Raw genomic sequence first — 25,703 nt, 5'->3', positions numbered from 1 at the left:
CTACCTCTACTCCAAACAGTCAAGTCAGTTTAATGGGAGATGGAGCCGGGCCAGTAGGCCTTTCTGTGCTGGGGAAAGGATCATCAGCCCTTTCACTGACTTTGTGTGAAGGTGGAGCTGGTCTCGCAGCTAGGTGTTAAGAAAGGAAAAAAGGGTGATCCCGTGTGTCAGTCCTGAAGGCAGCTTACAATTACACTGTGATTGAAAGTTATCCTCACGTGGCACTTGGCACAAGTCACCATTCCTGCTCAGAAGCCGATCTCACCACTCAGTGCCCACAGAATGAAGCCCAAACTCCTTGTCGCAGTGTCCAGACTCTTGGAGATTGGCTCTGGTGCCATTTTCAGCCTCACTTCCCACCAACTGCTTCACAAAACCACTATTCCATCCAAGCAGGTGAGCTGCATCCAGCACTGTCCACGTATTTCCTGCAGAACTGATTGGGACTGCACTGAACGCAAGGAAGGTGCCTGGGCTGAGGCAGGGTCCATGGTTGGGTGCCCACCAACAGGACTCACTTGTAGAGGCATCTGAGTCTCAGAGAGGAAAGTGCCCAGGTGGGGCCTCTGCTTTAGAAGAGATATCCAGAATCTGACCATTTCCCACTATCCTGCCTACCACCAATTTGGCCTGAGTCACCATCACCTTTCACAAGGATTATTGTGATAGCTCTTAACAAGTCTCTTTGTTCTTCCCTGGCCCTCTGAAACCACAAGGCAATCCTTGTGATCTCTTCCACTCAAAACTGTACAACAGCTCATCATTTCAGTCACAGTAAGAGGCTAAGTAAGGCCTTACACCATCTGGCCCCACCAAGCTCACTGACCTCACCCTCTCAGTTCCTCTCATTCACTTGGCTTCAGTCTTCTGCTCCTCAAAACCTGCCAGGTACACCCCACCTCAGGGTTTGTGCACTGGCTGTGTCCTCTATCTGGAACATTCACAGTCTGGATAGCCGCGTGGATCACTCCCTCATCTCCTTCAAGCCTTTGTTCAATTGCTTCCTTTTTAGTGTGGACCTCACTGAGCATGCCTTTTAAAATTGTGAAGCCTGTCCTCCCTCCCCATCCTCCCCACCTTCAGCATTCTGAATCCTTACTCTGTCCCAGTAATTTTCCTTTTGCCAGAGAGCTTATCACTTTGTAACACATTATATAACCTGTTTATTAATTAGTTGATTTCTATCATCTGTCTTTCCCTACCAGAATGTGAATGTCAGAAAGTATGATTTTTATTTTTATTTTATTTTTAATTTTTTAAGGTAGAGCTTGATGGGATCTAGTCCTATTCTCTTTTTCATCAAATTTATCTATCTATCATCTATCATCTATCTATCATCTATCTATTTATTTAAATTAATTAATTATTTTAAATGATTTAAATTTCCCCTCTGTCTACCTTCCTCCTCCGCCCTCCCCCTACCCTCTGGTAACTACTTGTCCATTGTCCATGTCCATGAGTCTCTGTTTCTCCTGTTCATTTGTTGCTTTTAGGTTATATTCCACATATAAGTGATATCATGTAATTTTCAACTTTTTTTTATCTGGCTTATTTCGCTTAGTATGATTATCTCGAGGTCCATCCATGTTGTTTCAAATGGCAATATTTCATCTTTTCTCATGGCTGAGTAATATTCCGTTGTATATATGTGCCACTGCTTCTTTAGCTGATCATCTCTTGTAGGACACTTCAGTTACTTCCATGTCCTGGCCACTTTGAATTTTAAAATTTATTTTGCTTAGTAATGTAATGCAGCTGCCTAGAACGGTACCTGCCATATACTGTACCCTCAGTGATCATGTGCTGCACTGAGAAACTGTCTTACACAGTTTTATCTAATTGGCCTGTAGTACACACCTGACTGGACTGAGATGCTTTCACACTCACAAATCTGCATAGTCCTCAGGCATATACCTGGAGATGCCCCACATTGCTATGGGTCTATAATCATCTATTGGCAACTATTGCATATGTTAGATGTATGATATCCCTTGAGCCATCGATACATCCTATATGTATGTAAAAGTTAATTGCAGCCATCAGTACTCTTCACCCTCAAATTCTTCAGCATTAACAAGTTCAATATTTCTTTATTTTTCATGTAAATTGTGTGAAGAGAAATGCAGAAATATTAAATTTATATTTGTCAAGTTTTGACAAATGAGTTTTTGACCACTATAACTCAAAGCTCTGTCAAAACAGAACATCGTTGTCACCTTCAAAATTCCCATCATGCCCCTTCCTAGTCAATTCCTTAGCAGAGACAATCTCTGCTCTGATTTTTTTTTACTATAGATTAGTTTTACTTGTTTTAGAATTTCATGCACACAGAATAATTTGATATGTACTCACATTTGTTTATTCTTTCAATAAAAAAATGTATTCAGCACCTACTATATGCTTATAAACTACATCTGATGTCTGTTCACAGAAAGTAGAGTGTTCTCCTAGAAAGGCCAAAGGTATTTGTAGGCATGGCCAGTGATCTCTCACCTCCTCTGCAATCACTGCCAGTGAAAGACCATAGACAGCTGGGCCTCAGAAACAGAAATGCAAGCCCTGTGTGTTGTGTGTGCCCTGGGCTCCTTCCTGCTCTCCTCTTCCCCCACTGACATTGGCCCTGAAGGCCTTTCGGAAGCCCTAACCCCATGCCTATTCACTTCTCACGCCAAAGCTTCATCCACACTTCTCTTTGATGATACGCTTCATTGTGCAAGGAGGTTTCACAATGTTAGCCCAGGCCATAACCACAGGGATAAAAGTACAAGTGGGTAGATAGATAGCTGAAAGTAATTGAATAAGCAGAGGAGGTATGTAGTCCTGTGATCCTGTGAGAGGGTGGGGATAGGAGTGTGGAAACTAGGCCTGGGTTGAAGAAGAGAGGAAACATTTTAGGCTACTGGATCAATTGCAGCTGGACAGCTGAATAGCACTTACCTGGAGCAACTGGGACTCTGTGCATAATGTACCTTTTCTCCAAGAAGGACAGCACGACTGTCCTAGAGACCTTCACTGTTTTCTACTTTCAGCCTTTGGTAGGGTGACCAATTGTCCGAGTTTGCCTGGGACTGAGAGATTTTAGGGTTTAGAAGGATTATTGATTCTAAAACCTGGGTTGTTTCCAGCAAATCAAAATGGTTGGTTATCCTGGTCTCTAGTCTGACATACCTGGGCATAGTATTCATGGGATCTATGAATGTACATGTGGGTATGTCTGTGTGCATATGGGTATGTGCCTATGTAGGGGTGTTTGTGCATGTGTGTGTGTGAGAGAGGCTTGCTGCAGATGTGTATGGTGAATCCTCCTGGGTCTACACTCGGTCATGGAGGGCATGTTTTGGGAAAATGAGGAGCAGTTCCACTGATGCTAGCCAAGAAAAAGGGCTTAGCTGCAATGTTAGGGACTTGACAGAGCATTGGTGGGAGACAGTTGTCCTGGTGACAGACGGAGGCTCTGCAAATGTCTGGTCTGGAAGAAATCATCCATCTATCCATCCACTTTTTGTACTGTTTCCATCACAAACAATGTGTGAAAGTTAGTTATATGCTCACCATTGTGTTTTAGATGCTGAAGCAAAGCACCTTTATGTGAGGGGGGTCTGGAAAAAAATTCTAATTTGTCAGGTGGTTTAGGTGAGTACTGGCTGGAGGCAGGGGCATGAACTAAATGACTTTGTAAGATCTCTTGGAACAAAGAATACCTGAAGGTTGCCATTGAATAGGGAGAATGGGCTAGAGGACAGGGAATGGGGGCTTAGAGGCCTGCCTGGGGTGGGCACCAGGACCCCCAGGCAATCAGAGCTAGAAGAGACCAGGAGAAAGAAATTCATATGCATTAGGTCCTTTGTACCAGGTATTTTCAAACCTATTATTTTATTTTAGCCTCATGCCGACCTTATGAGGTAGAAACTATTATTATATAAAATAATACATACTAATAACTACACACTCATGATGATAGCTACAACTCACATAATATTAGCTAACATTTATCGTATCTTTTTTTTATTCCAGGAACTGTTCTAAGCACCTTTTGTGCCTGATGTGCTTCATTGTACAGATGAGAAAGCCGAGGTTTATGTAGTATAAGTGGTCTGGCCAAGATTACACAGAGAGGAAGTGGAGAAGTGGACATGGGGGTTTAGCCCACAAGGGCATGATTCTAGCCTATGGTTCCTTTCCCTGCCTCTTGCATCTCTTCACTTACTGCTGACTGAGAGGTTGGGTATGGACATGTCACTGGAGTACATGCTAGGCCAGAGAGGAAAGAGGAAACTAGGCCTTCTGCATACGTAAAATTCCTCACAGAAAGGCAAAAACAGGCAAGCCCAGAATGGCCTCTTACCAAGGACAAGGGTTCCAGCTGGGCTTCTGCACTCTCCTTCCATGTGGCACAGACCTTGGGGGCACTCTCTTCAATAAGAGCTGAGGTCCTTGTCTGGTTGGAGTGGCAGCTGTCCTAACTCTCATCACTCCGGCTACTGGGGCTCAAAAAATCCCGAGGCGAGTCTGCCAAAACTGGTCTTTTCAGAGCAGCATTGCTCTAGCATCTGCTTTTTCCAGCGAACGGTGACTTTGGCATTTGGTGCTCCTCTTCTCATAAAGAACAACTTTGCTGTCTGGGCTGGGGCTTCTTCCACTCTGTTCACAAGGCCGTTATCTTCTTTGGCCTTGGCTCCAGTTTTCTCAGAAAGCAGAGTCAGCATCCTTATGGTACCTGCAACCAGTTCCTGCCTGTTGACCCTGCTCTGACTCAGAAACTTTAAGATGTTGGGTTCTGTTCTGTTTTTTAGTTCTTGTCCTATTCTCACAAACTTAGCTCACTACCACCCTCCCCGCTCCCCTTACTGCCACTGTGTTCTAGGAAGAGAGCAGAGTCCTCAAGGCCTAGGACCTGACACTGCGTTGGTGGAAACATGATCATTTACTGAAGGCCAACCTGGCCAAGGTTACATGTAGGGAGGGGATTGGGGCCTCTAGGCTAATATCGGTCCTTCCTCAGTCCAGTTCCTAATCTCTCTCCTCAGAGGTAACCACTGTTAATGTGTGTGTGTGTGTGTGTGTGTGTGTGTGTGTGTGTGTGCGCGCGCCTGCGCACGCATGTATATAGCCAAAATTTATAGATACACACACATACACACACAAACCACACCTATAACTAAGGGACAGTAAAATATAGGTGTTAAAAACACAGGCTCTGGAGCCAGACCGCCTATGTTCAAATCCCAGCTCTAGTACTTACTATCTGTGCACTTTTAGTAAGTTATGTATTGTCTTTCAGTCTTGTTTTCTTCATTTGTGAAATGGACATATTCAAGTGTATTAATTGGGATGGCCTAGATAGGCCATGGTAACAAATTAACCCTGAAATCTCTGTAGCTTAACCAAGCAAATGTTTATTTGCCAGTTATGTTAAATGTCCAACATAGGTTGGTGGAAGTCTATGTTCTCTGTGGACTCAAATGTTCAGACTAATAGAAGCCCTGCCAAATTGAGATGCTTTGAAATGTGGTTTCAGAGATTACCACAGCAGGGTAAGGAAAAAGAGTGAAGAATTCATGCACACTACTTACTTCCTCTAACCAAAAGTGACAGGTAAATAATAAGTTGTAGCCTTATTTCTTACTTGCTTAACTGAGTTAGGTTGAGCATGCTCAACCTAACTTTTCATATATTTATTACCGATTACTATTTCCTTTTCCATTAGCTGCCAATTCATAACCTTTGCCTGTTTTTCTATTGAATGAGTTGGTTCTTGAAGGACAAATATGAAATAGGTAAAGAAGGAAGAGTGTTCTGGGCAGAGTGGGCAACATAGGGTGAGGAGAGAGCATAAAGCATTTGAGGAGCTGCCAGTGGATAAGTGGGATGAGCAGGTGAGAGGCACATAATTGACACTCGATAGATAGATATTGAATGAATAAATGAATGATGAATGAATGGGAGAGAGAAGAAACAGGAGACTGGAGAAGCAGGCAGGGGACACAGATGGTGCAGGACATTGTAAACTGTGGGAAAGAGTTTAGACTGTTTCTTGATGGTTCTGTGGAGCCACATTTGGGTTTGTCACAGGGCAATGGCATCAGATTTATGCTTATAAGAGATCACTATAGCACTTTGTAGCAAAGAGATTATAGGTAGAGGCCGTTGCAATGACTCATGTAAGAGATGGCAGGATTTGGGCCACATCAACAGTAATCAGGATGGAGAGAAGAGAAAATGAGAGGAGAAATTCAGGAAATTGGAGTAGAATTAATGAAACTTGATGCTCAGAAGATATGGGAGAAAAGGAGAAGGCAAGACTGAGGGTTCGGGTCCCAGAGTGAGCTGGCAGAGGGGATGAGTACAGGCAGAAAACGGTCCCAGAGGGCTCTTTATACTTTCCAGCCAGCAAACATTTGTCCGATATCTCTCACCTACCACTGGCATCTCTCTCTTTCTCCTTGTGGATGTATATGTCTTAAAACATTCTCATGGTAATTTTCGTGAGGCTCCAGCAAGGAGTCAAGATAAAAACTGTTCAATCTGCCATGTTCAATTTCTGTCTTTTCTCACCTTTAGTTTGCTCCATTATCTCTCACAATCTTATTCATGGCTGTCTGAAAAACCGAGTCTAGGAAAAATTCTGAGTGAATGTGGCTCTCCATGGGTCATTAAGTCTGTCTTAACTATGTTGACCCACAGTGTTCCTAATCTTATTGGAGCTTAACACAGCCTCAACTTTATTCTATTCCAGTTTACACTTGCCTTTGTTTCTTATTTGCCATCATGTGTACTCCTATCCTGGCTGAAGGTGGGTCTTCTCTTTCTCTGGCATCCTTTCCACTGATACTTTGCAGAGATGCAGAGGAAAGTGCTAGTTGGAGGAAAACTCTTCCTGACTCTGTCTTTGTAGGACTTCCAATCTCTGGTGGCCAGATCAGTGGGACCCACCGGTGGCTTTCGGCTATTGAACAGCACCCAGAGCAGTGCTGGAGCAGGTCTTGGGGAATAGAGGGCTTCTTGCATGGATCACGGCTGGGGAGGAAAACACCTTGCCTTCTAGACCCGAAACAGGTTTCCAAAGCTAGAGAGGAGGTGGGGGGCTGGGGATGTGATCACGTGGGCCATGTGGCAAGGTGAGGAAGTGAAAACATTGAGTGAGCCTGGCTGAGAGTGTCTGTGACCTTCGGGTGGACAGAGCCCTGGAGGCAGGGCGAGCCTGAGGAATTGTTTACAAGTCATTAACTCTGGGCTGGGCTTCCCGCAGAATTACTTGTGATCACTATCATTCTCTACCTGCTGTTCACGCCATACTGGTTTTTCACTGTGCTCATCTTCGCCTGGCTGGCTTTTGACTGGAAGACCCCTGAAGGAGGTAAGTGTCCTACTAGGAATGTTTTGCTATCTGTCACATGCTCTTTCCTCTTCTCTTCCTATAATCCTGAGCAACTCTGGCCAATTCCAAGGCAGCCCTTCAGCCTGTCCTTCCTTAGGTTAGAGAAGCTGTGGGAAGGCGTGTTTTTAAGGTGCTAGGAAGGGCCGGATCAGAACTCTAGTGGGTTAGGGGAGGGGCAGCTAGTAAAGCAGAAAGCTAGGCCTGTCCTACACTGGCCCTGACATACTTAGGCTATCCTGGTTGTCATTTAAGAGGCCAGGAAGCATCAGGGGGTGAGAGTACCTTGCAGCAGGCCCAAAAGGACTCTGAAGAAGACACTTGGGCTGAGCAAACCTTGGCTACATTGGCTCTATTTTCAGGTGGCCGCCGGGTTTCCTGGGTCGGGCATTGGCGAGTGTGGAAACAGTACTGTAATTACTTCCCACTAAAGGTGAGTAGCTCCAGATCCCCACATGGGCCCCGGGACCAGACCGAAGTCCAGGGTGGGGGTTGGGGCATCACTCGCATCAAGGCCTGTGAGAATGATGCCCCCTGAAGTGATGTGTTACCCAACCTGCATGGACAGACGTAGCAGTCCTCTTGCCTGGCCATATCCTTCCTGACTCACTTTCTTCCACAGGTTGTGAAGACTCATGATATCCCCTCCCGACCACAACTATATCATGGTCTACCACCCTCATGGGTTGTTTGCCCATTCATGCTTTGGTAACTTTGTCGTAGATAATTCAGGGTCCAGAAGCTCTTTCCCGGCATCACCCTTTACATTCTCACACTGGGAGCCTTTTTCTGGCTGCCTTTCATCAGAGACTATGTCATGTTTACAGGTGAGTTGGCTTGCAGGGAATAAAGCCAAAGCGAGAATGAGGAAGAAGTGTTGGGGGAGTAGGTGAGAGCAAGGCCACTCTGTGATCCCCTCTGGTCTTAAAAAGCTGTCCCAAGCTCACCTGCCTGATATGAGGTTCTCCCCTCTTTTGAAAAGGTAGGGAAAAAAGCTAGGTTTGAGAACTGGCCATTGACCTTTTGGCTTTTTCTGCCTGCTGGGAATCTGCTCTGTGAGCCGTTCCTCTATAGACTTTCTGCTTACCCATAAGGGCACAGGCAACATGTTGATTGTGGTACCTGGTGGCCTGGCTGAGTGTGAATATAGCATACCAGGCTCTTTTACCTTGTTCTTGAAGAACCGAAGTGGCTTTGTGAACAAGGCTCTTCAGCATGGGTAAGGACAGTTCTGCTCCGGACTGGGGAGAGGGGTTCCAAAAGTTCACCAGAGGAGGAGGAAGAGATTTTGAGGAAATTATATCTAAAATTGGAGAGGAAGCTGCTTCTGTGTTGGAGTAAAATCTGGGCTTCTGGGTCCTAAGGCATTTCTACTTATGAAGAAAGGCTAGTGGGCTAGCCCTGAGTCTGGTGTCCCTCACGCTAGCTTCTCATCTGGGCCAGTCCCTCTGTGACAGGTGACTAGCTGCCACCCCAACTCAGAGAAAGGTAAAATTACCATGCAGGTCAAAGGAAAGGAGGCTAAATGAAATGTTCCTTAGATCCTACCTTCCCATGTTTCAGACCTGTGGGTTCCTAGGATGGTTGGGTCTTGATTCCTTTAGCTTGCTTCTCCATTGTCTCACAGGCTGTGGTAGACCATTGGGCCCTCACAGTTGGCCTAGACCTAAGCCCAACTAAGTTAGGGGTCAAGAAGCCTATAGGTAGACCCAGGGACCACTGGTGGTCATTATGTCTGGCTTTCAGCAGAGTCCCTACCTTTCTGGCTATCAAAGTACATGCCTTTCCTCTGCAGGGCAGCTCTAATCCCTACCTATGCCTTTGGGGAGACAGACCTCTACAATCAGCACATTTTCCCTCCCGGAGGCTTGGTCGATTGTTTCCAGAAGTTGTTCCAGAGATTGACATACATCTACCCTTGTGCTTCCTATGGGCGTGGCTTCACTAAGAACTCCTGGGGCTTCTTACCCTATGCTCTTCCTGTAACCACCATTGGTGAGTGAGCCCTTCTATTGGCAGCCTTGTCTAGGACAGAGATCCAATTTTGAGGCTAAACCTTGGCTTTGGCTGTGTCCAGAGGCAGGGAGGCTGACCAATATGAATGATGAGGTGGTGGTAAGGATGGGAAGAGGCTGGGCTTCAGGCCTGAGGCCCATCCTAAAGAGGAGCTGTTCTCTCTTTTCCTTCTCTGTCTGCTCTGGCAGTTGGGAAGCCCATATTTGTGCCCAAGATTGAACAGCCAAGCAAGGAGATTGTGGCTAAATACCACTCACTCTATATTGATGCCCTGAAGAAGCTATTTGACGAGCACAAGACCAAGTATGGCATATCAGAAACTCAGGAGTTGGTGATACATTGACAGACATCCCCAGGAGCCTCTCATCTTGGCCGTACATTATGGAACTGGTGAAATGGGACAGATGTCACCTACATGGGTCCTGCTCCTGATCTGGCCAGTCCTCAATGTGAGGAGGGGTTGTCCATTTGATTTTCTTCCTCCTTCAGGTCTCTTTTCCCTCCATCTCTTGTCTGCTTTTTTCCTTGGGGACACGAGAGAGGTGGTCCTGAAAGGCAGGGAAGTCCCTGGGGAGAGGTGCCCTTTAGGGTCCCTTGCATATGGCCACTCATCAGCATTGAGAAAAACAATGAACAGAATAAAGAGCTTATCATCTGATGCGTCTTGTGCTCCCCATGCACCTCTCCTACTTTATCTCTTAAGCAGACTGGCATTCTGGTATGAAGACTGCTGCAGGATTGGGTGCCTCGAAATCTAGTGGACTTCGAGTTCAGGTTCCACTGCCTTCAACCCTTGTGACTTGGAGTGGTCAGTCGGCTCTGAGCCTCAGTTTCTTCATCTGTAAAATGGAACTAATGAGCCCTCCTCTGCTTACCTCAAAGGCTGTCGGGAAGATCAAATGATATCGGATGTGATTGAACTTTGTAAATTGGGAGAGCTGTACAAAATTCTTCTTCTGTAATCATTTTGCCCATTTCCTGTCCCTGAGAAAACAATGCCCTAAATTTCATGGAATTCCAATGTTTAAAATTAAATTTACAGAGTAGAGCCTTGTCAACAGTCCTTTGAAAGTCTAAGCAACCTTTCTAATTGGGTGACCCTGGGTGAGCTATTTAGTATTTGAACATTGGTCTCACTGTCTGCAAACTTGGGTGACACATCATGGGGAGGTGGAGGCTGTTTTTGCCCTGGACCTGAAATCTCTGTCATAGATGCCACAGTCTCAAGCTGAGGGTGCAGTTATAGGAAAAGACCTACAGTGATGGAGGTGGGGGTGTGTGGTCTGGGGCACAGAGAGGAGGTGGGATGTTCTGACAGCAAATTCAGACTATCTTCCTTCCTTCCACTGTCCCCCTCTGAGATGGGTGTCATGGTCTTTCCCCTAGCTCATGTATGGCATCGCTTGCAAAGAAGCTTCTAGCATGTAGGAAGTGCTCAAGCTGATTTCAACAACAGACAGAAAAAAAGCTTTATTTGCAAAGAATAAACCATTAATTTACACAAACTTACATCCCAGTTTATATACAGTATGTATAGTTTATATACACAGCATCTCACAGTGGGTGCTGACCCCCAAAGCAGCACTAGGCCTGCTCCAGGCCATTCTCACAACAAAGCCCCCCCCCAGCTGAAAGCTTTTTGAATAAAGATATGATACACCCCAACTCCCCTTGGAGAGAGCCCTGAAACATATTAAAAGAAAAAAATCCAGCTCCTTCTTTGTGCTCACATGGTCTACGGGAGCCTCCAGGCAGGACCAGGGGAGGCCATGCCAGGGCAGCCTCAGGACTTCCTAGTGTTAGGATAGTCCAGAGCCTTCCAGTCTAGAGGCAGGAGTTGGGAGAATGCCTTAAAGGGAGGAAGACTTCCGATAAAGGCTGTAGCTACTCTCTCCCTGTGTGGCCAGGTTCCTGAAGGGGGCTGAGTGGGACAGGTACAGCTTGACCCTGTCACTCTGCTGAGTTCAAGTCATGGCTTGTTCACCTTGTGTAGGCCACCCTCCCTTTCTGGGCCTCAGTTTCCACATGAGTAAAATGGGATATAATGCAGGTTGGGCTAGATTCTCTCTAAGGGCCTTTCTAGCTCTAAATTTTTCTATTTGCATCCACCAGATGACACATAAAACATGTACTCATACATAGATCAAAGTCTTTTCCACTTGCAGGGTTTCTAGCCCTTTCCTGCTCAGAAAAAAAAAATCTGGCTCAGGATTAATGAAGGGGGATATAAGGCAAAGATTACATTTTCCAAGGAGCCAGGGACTGAGCAGCCCCTGACAGCTACCTTTTGTGCCAGCTTTGGCTGTTGAAGTCCAAGCAGCTGGCAAAGGATTCTGCTATGCATTTCTCCTTCAAACTGGTCATCTGCTAGCTGACCAATGTCCTTGTCCCATTCTCCATGCTAGCCTTGGCCCTCTAGTAAAGTCACATCAGCATATTTCCAAATGGTAAATCTATTTCCACATTCTCTTATTAGTAAGTTGTTTCATTACTTTGACAATAACTTGGCCGCAACAGGGCTCCCCAGCTACCTATGGCTTCTGTCATGAAGCCCTCCCTCTAGGGTTCCTTTTGACGGTTCAAAACGCATAAAGGGTCCTGTGTCAATCTTATTTCTTCTCTAATCCCCTCCGTATTGGGAGACTAGGCTGGGTCTCCCAATACGGGGGCCCTTTAGGGGCAAATTACGAAGCCTTGTCCTTCCATTTGCTCACAGTGTTTTGGCTTTAGGAACAGTCCCTGCTCTTCCCTCCATCCCTGAGCAATCCTGGGGTACCAAGTTCTCAATGGTATGGTGGAAAGAGATATGGAGTCACTTAGTAGCTGTGGGAAGTGAGCCAACTCCTGTAACCCAACTGCAGAGCAACCAAAACAAGATCTTACTTGTAGTTAGTTGGGTCATTGGGTGGGTGAAAGAACACAAGGGGTATCAGTTCAGTGGGTGCTAAGGCCCACTGCTTGGACATGGTGCCAAGATGATTCTTTTGAACACAGGAGCCACCTCTGAGGCTGATGTCTATTTCCCAAAGAAACATTCTACTCTTTTGCCATAGAGTCCCTTGCAGCCAAGAGAACAGGAATTACCACCAAGGGATGAAAATGAGCATCTCTGCATTCTTCCCTAGAACCCTCAAGGATTTTGGGTCCACATCACCACTTTCATTGGTTCTTTCTGGATCCCAAATTCAACACAACACTGCAGTGCAATAGAATGGTTTTTGAGTCAGACGTGGCTAAATGAAGCCCCAGGCCTGTGACTTAAGCCGAGTGAGATACTGGTCAAAGCACTTAACTTCTCTGAGCCTCATCTAGACAATGGGATTTGTAATATTATCAAAGAAAATAATAAGAGAGACAGTATTTTTCAAACTTTAAGGAGAAATTCTCACCTGTTCCTGCTATAACCTAGGACTAAAGCACTTTAAAGGAGCCAGGGCCGGACACATGCCTAAAGTTTGCCTCCTTGGGCATGCAAAGCTGTTATTAGAAACCAGACAATGGCGCCACAGCCTACCACCTCCTGTCCTGACACTTGAAAGGCTAAGCAGTATAGTTGCTTAGAAAGGGAAAGCACAGCAGAGAAATGAGTACCTGTTGCTCTTGGTACCTTTCAGCTGCCTAAAGGGAGTTATTCCCCATCTCCTTGAAAGGAGACTTGTTTCAGAAGCAAGAGTAGCAGGCTATACAAGACCAGCCCTCCCAGCGATGGGCTGGATGCAGCACCCAGGAGTCAGGCTGGGCCCAGGCAGTTAGAAATAAGGCTCTTGAATCGTCCCACCATATGACCTGGTAGGAAGCTTGGGGAAGTGGGGACATGTCTGCACCAGACTAGAAGGCAGAGCCCTCCCAACGCCTAGATGCTGGTTTCTCTTGAGCCTGGATTCAGGGGAGCAGCAGTAGAATACATGGTGACTATGCTTTTCTGTGGCTTTCTGAAGCCAGAATGAAGAAAAGGAGGCTGAGTGGGGCATCGGCTACTGTCCTTTCAGCTAAGGCCTGGGCTAATGACCACGTGGCTTGCAGCAAACTTTATAAAAAAAACCCTGTCCTATCCCCACCTCTCATCCCTTCTGGGTCAGGTAGAAAAGCTGTGCCTCACTGATGCCTAAGGGCAGGCTAGGGTTTGGGAGTTTTAGTAGGCCATTAAGGTAGCTGCCTGAAGATTAGGATTTGAAGGGATTTCTGAAGGTCATCCAATCCAACACTTTACTCCAGACACAACATGATTAGATGGATATTTATGTTGCTTAATAAATGGAAAATTCTCTTTGTGCCCAGGTAATCTAAAGAGTACCCCAAACCCACATAAGCACAGGTACCAAGTTAGGCACCTGTCTCAGACAGAGGTAGGCTCTGTGGAGAAAGAAGATGAGCTCTAGTCAGGTTGGGAAGGGGGGTGATCAAGAGGGGATCCAGGGAGTTTTCTGAGCCTGAAGCACAGCTGTAAACAAAGTGAAATACATGTGTCCCCAAGTCTGCCTTCAGGTTTGTATACAGGAAGGTTTGTGGCCATTCCTTGCAATCACTCCAAGGAAGAGCACACCGCAGCTTGCATGGCGAGCTGCCACGACATGGCTCTCAGCCTGAGTGGGAAAAGCGCTGTGGCCCGCTGGCTGGCTGCAGGCAGCACAGGGCAGTGACAATAATTCTGCTGCCAGGCAGCTTTCTCCCCTGGTCTCTACCCCTCCCCACCCCTGTCCCCAGCCCCACCTGAGAGGAGCAGCAGCCCCCTTGGGATCAGCAGTTTGTCCCCAGTCTTGAGTGCACTTCTGTTTTCTCTCACCTGCTGCCCTGGACCCTCGCTTTAGTGCAACAAACAATAATTGACAATGGGGATCTTGAGGTTGAAGACTGCACACCAGTCGACATGGAGCCAAGTAAGAAGGTTCTGCTTCATGTAAACCCTGGGATTCCATCGACTGTCCTGTTAACTCAAAGTCATTCTGGAAAGACAAGCAGGCCTCGTCATCCTGGTGTCACTAGGGAATAAATAGCAGTGGGGCATTTGTCGCTGCAGCTGCAACACCCATATACCTCACTCCACAGCAGCTCTTAGATGTCCCAGGGGTCCCAGCTCCCAAACCTGGGGCAAAGGAAAAGGCAGGGGCAAGATGGGGGAATCTAGGACGCGGGGGCCTCGCCCAGCCTAATGGCCCCAAAGAAGGTGGTGTGCTTGCTCATGTTGATGGAGATGTCGGCGTGCACCATCTTCACGGCGATCTTCTGCCTGGCTTTCAGGAGGCAGACGCCCGCGGTGTAACAGGTGTTGTAGTTGGTCTTGCCCGTCTCGATGCTGCGCGTACACTGCAGAAAAGGCCTCTCATCCACCACCACCTCGTAGCTGGCGAAGTCCGTGAAGTTGATGTAATACACCTGGGTGAGAGGCGGCATGGAGGGTTTGGGGGAGCGTGGCACTAGAGAGGGACCTCCCCGCCATGGACAGATGGGCCTCCGCAGATGAGCTGCCAGTATACCTTGGGAAGGGGCAGTGCCACCGGCAGGGATGCTAGTTAGCTGACAGGAAAGGAAGGGTGACAGGCTCATACACTGTCCTTCCCTGACCCCATGGGGCTTGAGTGGCTGAGAAAATCCCTTCGACAGCACAGCAGCTGTAAACCGCGAGGGCAATAACCATGCCTGATTTGCCTCTTTATCCCTTCCCCATTACCCCCAACCCCTCTGGTTGGAAGCACACTGCTCTGTACAAAGCAGGTGCTCAATTGGTGCAATGCACACAAAGGAATATAGACTAACTTCCAGCTTCAGGCCCCAAGGACTATTTGCAGATAAACTGAGAAGTCACTGATTTCCCAGAGAGGGGAAAGCGACAAGTTGCCATTCCTTCAGCTCTTTAATGGCGGCCGCTCACTCAGCTTGCAGTCTCCCCGCCACCCCATTACGGTGGCTGGTTGCCTCTCACTGATTCTCAGTGTCCCTCGACCCTCTCATCTGATGATTGAGGAAACAGATCCAGCGAGATAGAGAGCTATCCACCACAAATGAGATAAAGAATTTGGAGGGGCAAAACTGCGACCCCTAACTGTACTTTGTGGCCAGAAGAAACTGCTCAGCTATGTTCAATGGCCCAGTGTAAAGGGAATTTTCCCAGTGTACATGGTGTCAAGACCCTGAGGCCACTCCCAAGTCTCTCGTAGGACCAGAAAATTAATTTTTTTATCCTTCACTACCCTTATCTGTCACATCCTGCCCTGAGCTTGATCACTCCCTCCCCTGACAATGGAGTTTAGGACGAATGGCCCATAGGACATTGAGATTACACCCATGTGCACCCTGGGGATTGGGACCCTCATCTCTCACCCTAAATCACTCTCATAAAGCTTGTTCCCACCATGAGCTATTCAGGAGGGAGCACTGTATTCAGATAATACCCAACTTCTTGAATCAGGACCTGATCTGTGCCAAGATGCTTGGCGGGCGTAGCAAATGCTCATTAGCCTACCTTCTCTGGTCACTGTCCTGCGAGGCTGCTCTGCTGGCTGCATCATCCACCCCCCTGCCTGCCTGCTGCCCGACTCACAGAAGCCCCAACTTCAAAGCTAATCTACCTCTTGCTCTGAGTGACAGGGGTGAAAGTGGATGGGCACTTGCAGACCTGGGGAGTGGGCCCTGGGTGGGACTAGGACAAATGCAGGGGGAGAATGACAGCAGGAAGGAGACAAGAATAACAGAAACAGAAGGGGAGAGAAACAAACAGCAGAAAGAGGGAAGAAAGACAGTCAGAAATCCTTTGAGGTGGAGTTTCATGACAAAGCTAGGCTGTGGGGGGAAGGGGTTCTCAGCACTCTTGGAACTGACTTTCAAAGAACTTACCGAGACAGAGTTCAAGTTTGGCAGTAGAACCAGACAGCTTAGCAAGGGAAGCAAGGCGTTGGGGCCCTGAGGAAGGGAATCAGATGGCAGGGCGTGGGAGGGGCCTCCTTTCAGTTTTTCAATGATATCTGGCTAGGAAAAAAACAAACAGCCCCCCTCTCTGTTTCCTGCTTTCAAGGCCTTCCAGGTGTGGTGCCTCCAGCCCCCTCACCCTCCAAAGCAGGAAGTTAGCCATTGGCTAGTCTTGGCTGGCTCCACAGTGCCCCTATGTGGCCTGCACCGGATCTGCATTCTGGATATAAGAAGAGTTAGGCCTAAGACCGTACTCACTTCTACCTGACTATAGATGAAGTAGGTGCCGTCCACCAGTACCTCCAGCTCCCCGCTGCGGGGATGTAGCTTAAACACCTTGGGGTTCATAGTGATGCGAGACCAGTCATTGAGTACTCCACCTGAAAGATCTCAGTATGAGAGAAGGGCAGTCACTCAATACATGTCAGAAGAATCTGGGCGGCAGAAACAAGAAATATCAATCAGCACACAAATCCCACCCCTGTCGCAATGCAACCTGGATAGTCCAGAAGGCCAAGCTTTAACAGCAGCATTTGGAAGCAGAGAAAGTGCTCTGTCTGTAAAGCGGCTGCCAAGCTGGCCTCAGGCCCCTGGGGTCTACCCGACTCTCTTCCTCTCTCCTTTCCTGATCTTTCCATCTGGAAGGGTCTTTAACCAACCCCTTCTAGCTGGAACCAGGGGGTGTGGAGTGGGAAGAGAGTGGGCACACTGACCTATTTTCTTTGTTGTTCTGGGGCCTGCACCGGCAAAATTCAGACACTGAGTGGCAGGCTAGGTCTTATTATTCCATTTTATTTCACTAGCCGTAACTCCTGGATCCCTCTCCTATCTTATATGTTCATGGATTTTCTCCTTCTTAAGAGATTCTGCCATGCCCACTCCTTTTCTAGGAAGTCTCCCAGAGCCCCCAGGAAACCACATAGCTCAAGGAATTGTCTTCCTGGAGAACCTTAGGGATGAGGGGTAAGTCAGACTTCATGCCAGCCAGAGCACGTGACCACCAGTAATAAGGCCCCATAGGAGAGAAGGGTATTTATGAGAAGGAGGGATCGACTGTTGAGCAGCACTAGGACAAGCCAAAGGAATGGCAAGGGTGTCTGGGAGCTGTGGCACTCTGGCAAAGGGTCCATCTCTCAGCCTCAACCCATATGGGGTGGAGGGGTACCCAGACTGGCTTGGCTAGACACAGGGAGCCAGCGTATGAGGGTAGAGGAAAGGCTCCCCTTTCCATCCTATAGAAAGTGGGGCACCATCCCACACAAGAACCGAGAGGCCGAGCCCTGGGGGACTTCTCTGTAGAAACTGGCCATTCTTCACCCAAGAAATTACGGCGTGAACATCCATCCTTGGCTAGTCTCAGGAGGCCTGCCTCTTTGAGGCGTTGAGGAAAGCAGCCTTCTGGAAGAGCTGGCCATCTTCCCTTGAGATGATAAGTAGATGGGGAGGATTTAGGAGAAGATGCCCAGCTCAGCCACTTCAAAACTGCTCTGCATGGCGTCCTCCCATCCCTGGCACCTTGCTTCTGCTCTTGGCGGAACTACAGACCAGTAGAGATGACCACTGGGGATAGGCCTAGACGGGTGGGAACTAGTCTTGTGATGTGGTAATGCAAGTAAAACCAGTAGCTTCTGGCACAGAATAAACACCGAGGCTGCCATCCAGACACCCAAACAAATCTATTTCCTGCCTGTCTAACTCCTTCATGGACAGATGGAGATCGCAGCCCACCCAGGGCCCTGGGAGCCAGGGCACCTGGTGCCAGCAGGACCACTTGGTTTTAGTGCCATTCTGTTTCTATTTATATTTCTGAGGCTGTTAAGTCAGGTATCCAGGGTGCAGCTAAGCCGGATCATCAAGGAAGCTCAGCCTAGCCAGTGCAGGGCCGACCAGGATCTTTAAAGCCATCCCCATGTGGCAGGTTTCTTAATCTTCATTGACTGTACCTGCGCTCACGGCCCTCTCCTTCCCCTCCAAGCTCCATAAGCGGCTGGCATCTTGGCTGGCTTGCTGCCTCCCAAGGCTCTTGGGGGTTTATGCATTTTACACTTTGTGCGCCCTGGGGACTGGACATTATATCAAAATGCTGTTTGTTAATGAATATTCACATCTCTTTGGGGAAAAAAAGAAACCTAACCGTTCGGTGGAGTGTACACACACATCAGTGAAGTCGCACAGTGCAGTGTAAAGGGTCAGGCAGCTGTAGCTTTGAATCCCACCTCCCACGCTTAACTGAGGTCTTGGGCAAGTTAGTTAGGCTCTCTGCGCTTCAGCATCTGTCTCTGTAAGAAGGAGCTAATACCTACCTCACAGGGTTGTTGTGAGGATCAAATAAAAGAAAAGACCAAGAAAGCATGTTGAAAACTCTAAAGTACCACGCAAATATTAGGCAGGATGATTTATTTCAGTGTTATCCAATCTCTTTTGAATGCGGGGATTACATTAAGTCAGTGTTTCTTAACCTCTTTTTGTAGACACTGTTCCCCCTTTTTGTAGACACTAGCATCACATGCCTCCCACTTCCCAGAGAGAAACACCTGACCCATCAGACAAGAATTTAAATTCATGTACTTTTACCTTCTCTAATTTGTTTTGTGAACATGTTGATCAAACTACACATATCCTCATGGTGACTCAGAAACAACCTTGGTCTCCGAAGAATTCCCAGTCTACATGAAGTCTCAATTCTCTTTTAGCTTCCTCATCAGCATTTCTAATTACCATTTAGGTGTAGCAACGGGTCTCGGTACAAGCAATTACCCAGGACAGTCAACAGAGGGCAGAATGGAGTAGAGCATGACCCCCAGTGCCAAGGGGGCTGAGCGGTTATATAGAAGCTCCTCTTAGTGAGAGCGCCTGCTTTGACTCTTACCATTCTTGACTTGGATCGCTGACCCCTGGCCCTGTAGATGCACCACAGCTGGCTGGCAGGATGAGAAGGACAGAGAGAGAGGGGTCACTGTGAGAAATACTGTTTGCCCAGGCACCAGGATCTATGTTTTGGCTTCCGACTTCTAGTCCCCTTTCATATCCTAATTCTGACCCTCTCCTCTGTCTCGGGATGCTGGTGATCACATAACTAGTAGATAGTAACATGATTTTGTGGCTCGGCCACTTCCCAGCTATGTGACCTGAGCTGAATGTAACACTTCTGAGCCTCGTTTCCCTAATTATACAGTGGGGATTATAAGGATCTCTGTCTGGCCTCTCTCTCAGGGAGGTTTGAAGATCAAATGAGGTGATGGAGGCAAAACTGTCCTGCCAGCTATGAAGAACCTTGCAGCTGTGTAGGTTTAGTTGTGGCCAAACAGCTGTAATGAGGGAGGCTGAGATGAGAGGAGGTAAGGCAGCAGAATGTGCCAATAGAGACAGACTAGAAAGCTCAGAGGCTAGGGAGGAGCCCTTCTGGCCATTAAGGCAGGAGCCCAGGCTGGGCCTGGCCTGGAGCTGGTTGGCTGATTTTTAAGGACACGCCCTTAAACTTCGAAGCTCCTGATCCCAGGTGGTCTGAGTGCCAACAACATGTCTGAGGTGGCTCGGAAGTCTGAGGCCCAGGTGAACGGGCCTGTCTGGCGGCTCATTTAAGCTGACTACCGAGCTTGGGTATGGTGACGTTCTGTCTCCTGTGGAATGAGGAAATGGCAAGATTCAGTTCTCTTAGCTAAGGGTAGACCCTGGGGCAAAGCTTTTCTACTTGGAGGTGAGAGGGGACTGTGAGTGAATAACTTCAAGACTTCTAGGGTATCCCCACAGGATAAAGCCTCAGTAAATTTAATAGGAAGCAAACTCCAAGGTGGCTCTAGCTTGTGGCCTTCCCTCCTCCCCAGGAATGAAGCAATTCCCAGCCAACCTGGTTTTCTCGGGTTCCAGCTTTGTCAGCAGCACCTGAAAAACAGGACAGGTCAATCAGAGCCCATGTTTTCTCTACTTCCCTTTCTCCTCATCTAGGCAGGCAGTGGCAGGGAGCCTTGCTCCTGTGGCCAAGCCCTCGAATGTGAGAGGACACCCCTTCCTTCTCTTACTAGTCCATGACCTGCATCTTCAGTGGGCTGGGCACCCAGCAGGGAAAGTGCTGGCCCAAGGCAAGCCCCACTGAGCACCCACAGAGCCAGATGACAGAGTTGTCCTGTCCCCGTGTGACTCTGGGACAATGCTGTTTGTTCCTTTAGGCTTTTGCTCCCTTTCTATTAATTTTCTTTATAGAGTGCATTGCCACTTGAAAGATCTTGCTTTTTTAATTGTCTGTCTCCTCCTCTAGGACATAAACTCCATGAGAACAGGGACCACTTATCAATACATCTCCTACATGTAGAAAGTGCTCAATTAGTATTTGTGGAAAGACTGGGAAAAAACTCCTACTCCATGTCTTGCACACACGGTAATGCTGATTAGCCCCGTTTGAACTGAGTCAAAGAAGCTGAGTCCTGCTGCAGAACTATTGGATCTAGAGAAATCAGCTGTGAAGAGTCTGTTTCTTTAATGCCCCAAGATATAAGAGGGGAGCAGGAGAAGGAAATAACAGCTGATGAAAGCACAGGCTGTCTGACTTGTGTCAGGTTTGGATCTGCATCTGTATCTCCTGGATGGCCTTCTTGGCCCAAAGGGAAAGATGCGAAGAGAGTAAATGCTATTTCAACGCACAATGCAGGGGGAAAGCAGCATTTGGTTCCTCAAAAGGACAGTCTTGGTGCTTGGGTTTGTTTCTACCCAAGCCTGAGTGACTATTAAGCCTTCGACTCCTTGACCATCAGCGACTACTTGTCTGCCTATATGAGAAGGACACTTTAGAGTTCATGAGATGAGACTGCCCTAGGGCTGGTCATTTTGTCCAGTTCTCAACATTCTTCCCCATAGCCTGTTTCTTAATCAGCTTGTGGAGCTAGATGCTGGGAATTAGAGTAGACCTCATGCATTTTCTACCAGAACTCCAGGCAAACCTCATGGCCTCTATCTCAGGCTCATATGTATTTACTGGTCCACTACAGGGAGGCATAGAATAAGGGAGGGCTTGTGATAGAAGCATTGAATAAGTCAGGCCCTACTGACTTGTTTGATCCTTGGCTCTACATTGAGCTAGGAGATCTGCATTTCTCATTGCATACTAATGCCACCAGTGCCATATGAAACTGCTCTCAGGATCACATGCTTGCTCTCTTAGAGTAAGGACAAGGGGCCTAGGAGGTGGGGAAACAGGAACTCACCAGAAGGTCCCTGGAGGCCAGGAGGTCCTTGAGGACCGGGAGGACCTGGAGGGCCGGGTGGTCCCATAACAGTTGTTCCTGGAATTCCAGGAATCCCTGGAATTCCTGGGGGCCCCTGGGGTCCTGGAGGTCCTGGAGGTCCTGGAGGGCCATTGGGCCCAGGAGGTCCTGTCTTCTTTCCTGAAAGGACAAGATCCAGTGTTACAGTTGTAGTATTTGACTGAGTGTACTGTTCAGGGTTCTGCTGACTTCCGAGAACACAAAGTCAGCCCTCTGGGAGTTCCCGCTGAACACCTTTATCATTTCTCTCTGTCTCTCTGTGTGTCTCTCTCTGCCTTTTCATCAGTGATAATTTACGGAGCTAGATTTGAAGATATAGAAATAAATAGCTCTCAAGGAGCTCAGTCTAGTGGAGAAATGGACACAGTTACAGGAAAGTAGAAGTGCTACATTAGTGGCAGGGACAAGATGCTGAAAAGTTCAAGGAAGGCTTCAAAAAAAAAGGATTACATTTCAGCTGAGTTCAAAGGATCTGAATTACCAAGTGGCCAGTCCTATGGGTCACTTTTTAGAATTGAGAATTAGGGTGTTGTTGAAGAGCATGGCTTTCATGTTTACTTCCCAGTCTGGTGGACTTGATGAGGATGAGAAGAGGAGGCTGGGGGGACACCCTGTCTTTAGGAACAACATCAGCTCCAGGAAGATTTCCTCTAGCAGTCACGATGTACAGGAACTTGGGGGAGACAGGTGGGGCTAGCTGGGAATGAGGGATGGTTAGGAGTTGGGGTTGTGAGGGGTGGGTGGCATGGTGAGAGTGAGGGAGGGAGGGATGGAGAAAGAGACAGACTGCAAGGGGGGTGGTAGGGAGAGAGAGGGAGAGACAAAAGGAAAGAAGGAAAGGTGGAGAGTTGAAGGAGATGAAAAAGAGGTAGCACACGGGTTTTGCATTTTCAGCTGACCTCTCGAAATGCTATTTTAAAAGATCTTTGGGAAAAGAAATTCTGCACACTTCCTTGATAACATGTTCCAATGTTTATCACCCCTTCATTGTTAGGAAGTTCTATTTTTTTTTTAACTGAAGTCTCTTGTGTGGCAGTTGAAGCTTTTTCTACTCTTTGTGTAGATAGAGAATAGTTATCATTATAAACATAATAACCATTATATGCTCAAAGAGTTTGTCACCTATCAACCTCCATTTTTATAGGCTAAATTATCCAGCTTCTCAGAGTCTTTCCTCAGAGGACTTATTCTCAAATGTATTATTAATGAAGCCCACAAACTCCTCCCTTTCAGAGCAGTCTTGGCCCTGCTATTTCATATTCTGGTCTTTCCAACATTCTCGCCAGGATGCGCTTATGTTAACTGAGTTGTAAGTGCAGTGATGACTCCGACTCCTCCTGTTTACTTCCTCTGCTCTGTGTAACCCAATTCAAGCAGTATAAGTGGTCACAGGTGGATGTCTCCTTCCTCTGTTCACCACCTTCTTATGATTTTGTGAAAATCTCAGGAGTGGAAACCTTTTATTGGACTTCATCATTGTGACTTCGCCTGTGGTACTTTCTTAATTTTAAATAGAACCCTCTCAGGTCTCACTTAAACACCACCTTACTGACTCCAACTCCCTGCTCCCCAGACAGTGGAAGCCTATCATGATTTATCAGATCCTCCTCTACGAATAATGCTGCATGTTCAAGAAACCAAATCCCCAATGGCAACACTGCTCAAAAGACCACTTGTTCATGTCTGACCACACCTGCATTTGGAATAAAACACCAGGGTCATTGTGGGGCTGTTTCTCCAGGGAGGAAAGGCAGGAAGGTCCAGAGAGCCCCTGTCCCAGACAGTCCCTGAAAAACCCCAGCCAAGAGCTTTAGTGTTTTCCCTGCATTTAGCATAAAAGATTGGATCCACTCAGTTTCTAGATCTAGCCAATTTCAAGATGCTGAACAGGGAAGCCATTTCCCTTTAGATTTGGGCAGCTTCCAAGTCAGGCTTTTCCAGTGCCCAACTTTCAGTCCCAGCTAGCATAGTATAAAGCACACAGACTCTGTAGTCAGGAGATAAGCCTGTAAGCCCAGGTTCTGCCACTGACACATCTTGGGCAAATCTTTTCCTCTCCCTGGCCCATAGTTTCTCCATTGGTGAAATGATGAGTTTGGCCTCGATGATTTCTCTAAGTTTCCTCCCCAAACTGAGGTTCCATCAGGAGGAATTACTTACCCTTGGCAGCCAGGAAACTTCCCTAGCCTGGTTGCAAGGTTTGCTTCTCCCTCATTGTTCTCTCAGCAGCATAGACACAGAAGATAGCTCATATTAGGCTGTGCTATGTCCCAGAATTTCCAGGCCTAACACTGATTTTTGAACTAGATGCTGGCCTGTGGGTAGTCTTGACTTCAGAGTCAAGACTGTGAGACTGCTGTGATAGCTAATGTAATATTGGAAGAATTACAGCCAGAAGCTCCAGTCAAGGAGAATAATGACAGCAGTGTAAACAGAATGCTCACTCATGAAAATGTTAGAAGGCATTTGGGGAAAAGCTCTTGCTGTGATCCAGTTCTGCAGCTGGTTTTCCTTGCTATTCTGCAGCTGGGCTTAGGCAAGTGTGCTTCTCATACTCACACGCTTATGTTCATTTGGCCCAGAGAGGAGCATGACCCTTGGCCCAAGATTACTTTAGAGGGTTGAATTCTTTCTCTAGATTTCCGTACGTTAACAGAGTGCTTCAGAATACAAAAGCCCAGAGACTTTTGTACTTAGAAAGTTACCCTTTGTAGTCTTACATGAAAGAATATATACATTCTTTTCAAAGCTAACCTTTATGAAAGGGTATATTTTGTTAACCTTTTAGCTAAGTCTAAATTGTTGAAAGAATAACTAAAAGCGACAGTGAAAGTGTGTGTGTGTGTGTGTGTGTGTGTGTGTGAGAGAGAGAGAGAAAGAGAAAGAGAGAGAAAGAGAGAGGGAGAGAGGGAGGGAGGGAGGGAGGGAGAGAGAGAGATAGAGAGAGAGAGAGAGAGAGAGAGAGAATGTGCATGAGTTAGTGTGGGAAGGGGGACAATTTCATCGAAGAAATGAAATTCAGTGAACAACTCAATTTACTTCTTCAGGCATGTGCCTATTCATTGGGTCTAAGGAAATCTGTATGCAATGGCTTCTAAATCACTTTCAGCCAAAGTAAGTGTGGAAGGCCTCTGTGCATTCTCCTTCCAGTGATTGGAGTCCTTGCCAGAGGCATTGAAATCTGAGTTGTAATTCCAGAGCTTCTAGCCTAGACGACTGCCTTCTAGTGCCACTAGAGAGTGTGTTCTCCCAGGGCTCACCCATTGGTGCTTTCCACTACACACGTACCCTGCCCTCTGCTACTTGGGTTTCCCCAAATGGGCCACGATCTCATACTTCTGAGAGATTTAAGGAGGCTATTTCCTTTGCTGGAATGTCCTCACCCATCCTTTTCCCTCATCCTTAAAGTCCAGGTGAAATACTGTTTTCTCTGAGATGTGGTCTCTCACTCTGCCAAGGGGAACCACACGTTCTTCCTCTGTGCTCCCACAGCATGCTGTTCACACTTCGATGATAGCATTTTTCATACTGTGCTGTAATTATTGGTGTATACTTCCGCGATTCCAACTACTCTGGGAGATTTTTGAGGGAAGGAACCATTTTCCTTCATCTCTGTATCTCTACTCCTGACAAACATAAGGTACTTATCCACTGCCTAGTGAACGAGTGAGTAGGGAAGAAAAAACATAAGAGCTATAATTAAAAAGTGCTCTCAAGTCTACTCATTGCAAAGATAAGTTATCCCTGGGCTTGCGTTAGGAGCAGAGGATGTCCTGGTCCAAACCAGGTGAGCATTCTAGGTTTGCTGTAATTTCTGTCTTAAAGGGATGTGACCAGAGTTAAAAGCTGCATGCTTGAAAGTCAAATTTACTTTCTGAAAATACAGAATATCTTGGTGAATTCCCAGGTTCCACAGAGAAAATTTCCTCACTGACTCCAGCTCTCTGACTGTTTTCCAACTTTGCTCAGCTAGATCTGCAGGAGGGTAGCCCATTCCTCATCTTCTTTCCAGCCACCAGAGTATCCAAGTACTCAGGGAAGTGGTAGGCATCAGCTGAAGCCAGTCTTTTTGGCCCCGTTTGGGGTTGATAATCTATATTCTATAAAGTTCTAGAAATCTTAACAGACACGATCATTTCACTTAAAGCATT

At 47.1% G+C, this 25,703-nt stretch overlaps 2 protein-coding genes across 10 annotated transcripts in view; one reads left to right on the top strand and one right to left on the bottom strand.

Annotated features, from left to right (window-relative positions):
• Positions 1–7,239: 7,239 nt before the first annotated feature.
• On the top strand, positions 7,240–9,744 carry AWAT2 (acyl-CoA wax alcohol acyltransferase 2; the record flags this gene model as incomplete). The annotated part of the gene is given in 8 exon segments (XM_016132606.2): positions 7,240–7,357; positions 7,738–7,808; positions 7,998–8,024; positions 8,026–8,107; positions 8,110–8,205; positions 8,423–8,594; positions 9,171–9,370; positions 9,580–9,744. Coding segments are annotated over 8 exon segments (921 nt in total), but the record flags the coding sequence as incomplete, so codon positions are not given.
• Positions 9,745–10,166: 422 nt separating this feature from the next.
• Positions 10,167–25,703, bottom strand: part of EDA (ectodysplasin A) — a 261,904-nt gene continuing 246,367 nt past the window's right edge. Inside the window, exons 4-9 of one of the 9 annotated variants that reach the window (XM_036226505.1) lie at positions 21,493–21,672; positions 20,142–20,176; positions 19,164–19,215; positions 16,553–16,683; positions 16,223–16,354; positions 10,167–14,764 (exon numbers count right to left, since the gene is read on the bottom strand). In XM_036226505.1, coding sequence (XP_036082398.1) covers positions 14,513–14,764; positions 16,223–16,354; positions 16,553–16,683; positions 19,164–19,215; positions 20,142–20,176; positions 21,493–21,672 — 782 coding nt within the window. In that variant the 3' untranslated portion in view covers positions 10,167–14,512. Of the gene's footprint in view, positions 16,355–16,552; positions 16,684–19,163; positions 19,216–20,141; positions 20,177–21,492; positions 21,673–25,703 lie in introns of all 9 variants that reach the window. The other 8 variants (XM_036226498.1, XM_036226499.1, XM_036226500.1 and 5 more) reach the window with 8 other exon arrangements.

This window comes from Rousettus aegyptiacus, unplaced genomic scaffold (genome assembly GCF_014176215.1).
Source record: "Rousettus aegyptiacus isolate mRouAeg1 unplaced genomic scaffold, mRouAeg1.p scaffold_m13_p_9, whole genome shotgun sequence".
Classification (NCBI taxonomy): domain Eukaryota; kingdom Metazoa; phylum Chordata; class Mammalia; order Chiroptera; family Pteropodidae; genus Rousettus; species Rousettus aegyptiacus.
Note: the sequence above shows the minus strand (reverse complement) of the source record. Positions and strands in the feature narration are given on the sequence as shown.